The sequence below is a fragment of the Penaeus japonicus genome, unplaced genomic scaffold (genome assembly GCF_977035675.1).
Source record: "Penaeus japonicus unplaced genomic scaffold, GWHDUDI00000001_assembly GWHDUDI00000022, whole genome shotgun sequence".
NCBI lineage: Eukaryota > Metazoa > Arthropoda > Malacostraca > Decapoda > Penaeidae > Penaeus > Penaeus japonicus.
In genome coordinates this window covers 24,676,251-24,681,250 of record NW_028234424.1, presented here as the reverse complement: position 1 = coordinate 24,681,250, position 5,000 = coordinate 24,676,251, and the positions used below count along the sequence as shown (strand labels likewise).

General features: G+C 39.5%; 1 protein-coding gene across 20 annotated transcripts in view; it reads right to left on the bottom strand.

Annotated features, from left to right (window-relative positions):
• The window catches only part of LOC122261314 (uncharacterized), a 47,519-nt gene that overhangs the window by 1,671 nt on the left and 40,848 nt on the right, over nucleotides 1–5,000 (bottom strand). For all 20 annotated transcript variants that reach the window (XM_043028847.2, XM_086549621.1, XM_086549618.1 and 17 more), the window contains one exon: nucleotides 1–1,127. This exon is cut by the window's left edge and continues 1,671 nt beyond it. In XM_043028847.2, the coding sequence (XP_042884781.2) occupies nucleotides 1–1,127 (1,127 nt within the window). The remainder of the gene's footprint in view (nucleotides 1,128–5,000) is intronic.

Here is a 5,000-nt window from a genome sequence, read left to right as displayed (position 1 = left end):
GTTGGTTCGACACTCTGGACAGTGGTATTTTGTCTTTCGACGGAGAACTCTTCCTTGTGGGTCTGTTGAGTTCCAACAAAAGTTGCATCCTAGAGCAGGACCACCACGGAGGACGGGACAGTGACCAGGAGAAGAGGCAGGTCTAAGTGGAGGTGTAGCTGTCACTGATAGCTGAGGTGTACTTAACATGCGATTTCCAGTACCAGCATCTAGACCAGAATCTTGTGACACACTCTGTATCAAGACAGATGGTCCTGGAGCTAATTGCTCATGTGTGTGCGTCATTGACTGTCTAGACATAGCTGGTTCCTCACTCAGAGCCCTAATGGGTCGGGAAGGTCCAGTCACTGTACAACCACTCATATTAAAGCCACTACTACTAATATTTACATTGCTTCCATCTTCTGAAGGTGTCAGACGTATCAAGGGTATTTCCTTTTTAGGAAGTGGTTCAGAAACAGCTGGGCCTTCACAAGGCTTTGGCTGAATTGGTCTCAGCTGTGATGGCAGGGTTACTGGTGGGGGTCTTGGTTTCATAACTAAATGCATGGGAATCACCTGCAAGTGCTGCTGCTGTTGAGGTGCTGTACTGGTAGTGCTTGTATTGGTATTGGTACTTGGTAATCTTTCTGATGGTGATGGTGTGTGTGTCAGAACACCTGGATGGGATCTCTGCTTAGACATTTGAGGGGGTCCTTGATGTGTTGGTGGCCCCCGGGATTCTGGTTGAGACAACTGTTTACTTATGATGGGTGTTGGGGTCAAAAGGGGTGTTGGATGTGAATGCTGTTTGGGTAGTGGTCCTGGTCCAATGGAATCTCTGTGTCCCATTACCATAGTTGGCACCTGTAGGAGGGTTGGCTGAGTACTTGACAATGTTACTGTTGCTCCTGAGACCACCATAGTATCTGGAATAATAAGTTCTGGCTCCTTGTCGCCATCCCCCTTCGTCTCCTTTGTGTCACTCTTCCCAGACTCTTGTTGTGTTTGCTGTTGCTGAAGATGTTGTGACTGCTGAGAGTGCTGCTGCTGATGGGTGGCTTCTCGATTTTCCTCCCTGCGCTCCTCACCTGCAGCATCCCGGATAATGCCATGTTGTCGCTGTAGTACTCCTCGTTTCCCACGACCTGTTGAGACAACAATATTCAATAAGAATAAAATCACATATCAATACTCAGTCCACACTGCAATGTAAGAGTCACAAGAAGTAAAAGTATCTAAGATGAAATAATTCTTAAGTACTGTACTTGCCTAATATTTTAGTTTTGGCTATAGCTCATCACTTGCTGTTAAAATTCAATAATACATTAAAATACCAGAAATATGGTACTAGGGATTCTTGATCTTCAAATATTTGCACAAATGATGGAATTCCATCATTTATGGAGTTTATATAAATATTCTACAGATAGTTCATTGAAATGATAAGACCTACTAGGTTTTCATAATAAAAAGCTTTGCTGGTTTGTGGTTGAGGATGTTTTCATATTTTGCAGGCATGTTTCATAATGAACAATATGTGCTGAATGCAATAAGAGTGGTGTTGCCTAAGGCTGCAGAGAAAAGATGATTGTGCCAGAGTTAAAATAGAGACAGATAATATAAACTTTTCTTAGTTTCTAGTTATTATTTTTTTTAATGTGTCATAACAATCATGTGTTCATAAGGTATTCAGAACTAGTGTTCACCATAATGACACCCTCAACCTCATCCATTATTTTTTAATTTATTCTTTTTTTTTGTGTGTGGTTAAAGAGGGGTTCAATTTCTGAAAATGTGTCTTATTGTGAAAAGGTGTGAGAGACAAGAAGTCAGGACCCTGGTATTTAAAGTTAATCTCATATATCCTATGTTATTCTAGATGTTCCCAAGGTTGGATAATCTTAGGGATTCTCAGGGGCCACATAATTCAGTCATAATAATAACATCAAAGCTATATCTCAGTCAACATAAGCTTTTAAATATTCTAGGCAACAATCCTGGTGAAAATTACAAAGGGTACATAGCTGGTAACATAAAGCCTGTGGGGGTGCATGTCTGCCTAAAGTTTGGGAAGTATCATTCCACACTATTGGCTGGAAAGCAACCTATCTTGCTTGGTTCTTACCATTTGCAAACTAAGACAGAAATGCTTCTACAGCTTCTATGTAAAGAGGAAAATGTGTGGCAGTATTATTATGGCTTATTAATGCTATTCCTTTAGACACCATGATACCTCTAGTTATTTTCTACTAAAGGATATCTTCTGATGTAATATATAGTGCATTCACAATTATTATTTTTTTCTTTTTCTAAAGGAGTACATATTCTTGTAATTCATGCCTGTTTTAAAATTACATACTGCACCTTAACCCTTCCAGGATGGGCACGTTTCATAGGGTGGGTTCACTTTCTTCATGTAATTTTCATTTTGTTGAAATTATAACTATCTATTCTTTCAGTTGTGTAACTGAGGTGTCATACCAATTGCTAATTAGTATCTACTATATTTAAACACACATCATACCATACCATAAGTCTAAAAAATATCAGAAGACACATTGACCATGTTAACCCATTTATGTGATATGACATATGTCATCAGGTTTCCCTCACAATGGATGATGTCCTATCACCTCATAGTCTCTTCCTGTATATAAACATTTTAGATAGTTAACCCATTCACTCCGGGGCGATTCCGGCTTTGAATGGTCGCAATGCCGGGGTCTTCGAACCCACAAGCCTAATGCCTTGAGATTCTTGGGTGCACAAGCCGCGAGTCCGGGCTGCCTGCTCGCTCACCCCAAGCACCAGCCTTGCCCAGATATCTCGTCACCGGCGTCTGACGCAAAAACAACAAAAAGTGTCAGCACGTCATCCGGCGTGAATGGGTTAAGTTTGTATACTTCACCTGCCTATAGAATTGGGCAGGTAAAGAGTACTCTGAAAGGCTCAGTGTTGCAATGCACTGGGAGAGATCTCTTAGTGGGAAGCTGCACACTCTTGTTATCTTGCTGGCAGGACTGGCCTTAGTCAAATATAAGCCTCATTGTGAATGGGTTAAGATACCCGCCTAAGGCTGTACATCTTATTCAGAGACAGGCCACATCTAAAGATGCTTTGCCTGGACTGGGCATGATATATGAGTCTACATATGGCATATTAGCAAAGTGATACTAAATAACATTTGGCATAAAGCCCCAGTTAGAGAAATGAAGGAATAATTACTTTCATTTTAACCCAATGACGACGGTGCGTCACACCCGTGTGACACAGCCAAAAACTCCCGTTCCGGGGCGTCATCCGATTGTGACGATTTCAATGCAATATTGCAATCGCCCGGCATATGGGACTTCGCGTAGAAAGTGCACCCGTCGGGAAAGGGTTAAGGGAGGGAGGGAGAGAGGGAGGGTAAGGGAGAGAGGGAGAGAGGGAGGGAGGTAAGGGAGAGAGGGAGAGAGAGGGAGAGAGAGGGAGGGTGAGAGAGGAGGGAGAGAGAGAGAGAGGGAGAGAGAGGGAGGATGAAAGAGGGAGAGAGAAGGATTATATAAATATGCTATAAGAAAGTAATCTGGCACTGCGAAACATGCCTATCATAGAAGGGAACGTTTGATCTTTGGCATAAAATGAAATAAGCTTTGCTACAAGAGAATTCTCAATGTCCAAGGTTGTCCTGAGCCTCTCTGAGTGATTTTCACCCACCTTATTCTACTTGGTGATAAGAATAGGTTTATGTATCTTTTTTTTTATTTTTTTTATTTGACATGTCAAGAAAAATGTGTAAATACAAATGCAACTATAATGTCCATGTACAGACATAACTATGTAGAATGTGTATATATGGACTTTCATGGACTTTAGCCATATATACTATTTGTACATAGTTTTGTTTAGAAATACATATTTCTAGTTGCATTTGTACATAAATGTTTTACTTGCATTTGTATTTAAACATTTTTCTTGACTGTCAAAAATATATGTAGAAAGAAATTAACAAAAAGAATGAAAGAATGAAAACTAGATTTGTCACCCCCTAGAACTGAGTGGGTGAAATTCACTTCAAGAGGTTCAGCACAGGTGGTAAGGCTGTGCAAGCTTGCTATATTGTGGTGGGAGAGGCATTAGGCAAATATTTGCCACGCTATGAATGGGTTCCAGACTGATGCAGTAAAACTTCAGCTAATTCATGCCTATTGGACTTGTGTTCCTTACAATCACCATATCTGGACAATAACAGAATATGATTGATTATTTAAAATCATACTACATCTAAGGTCTTACTGAATGTGAGGTCACAGTCAAGCTCCCTTTTAGTTTCCTTGACATTAATTTATTACAACCTTCTACCACAGCGCGATCTTTTAAGTTCCCGTGTGTGATGATGGCAGCAAAATTGCAAATAATTCAAAATGCTTTGTCCTAGTACTACTCATGCTTAGTTACAAAATGTGTTTTTATCTATTACTGGGCTGGATATTTTCAAATGTGTCTGTTACTGGTGATCTGACCTACACAGATTATGTAAATGTTCCAACCGTCTTTGATATTTAAACCTGAAGTAAAGTGTGTTTTATTCTCAGCAATCCCTCATACCAATAACAATTGGTATGTGGCTTCCTTTGTTTTCTTTGTACATTAGTAGACAATATAATGGATTTCCAGAGAATCCAAGTTCTGTTGCTTATGATGGTTTAATGTGTGCACCTTTCAGCATCATTCAAAATGGAGACTCATTCTTCCAATAATTGAATATCAACAGATGTAAATACTTTCAAAAGTTTATGAAATCTGCATATAAAGTATATATTTATTCTGTTCTTATTATGGTATTTCCTTCCTTTTAGATAATCCACCTTCCTCATATAAATCACTAATTCCTTTTCAAAAGTACAATATATGAGATTCAGTGGTTTGTAATTATCTTATATTCCCTAGAGCAGTGATTTGAAGTGACATGTTATCAGGATCTCCAATGGCTAACATTCAATATTCCATCACATATAAATATTGTCATCAGCTTT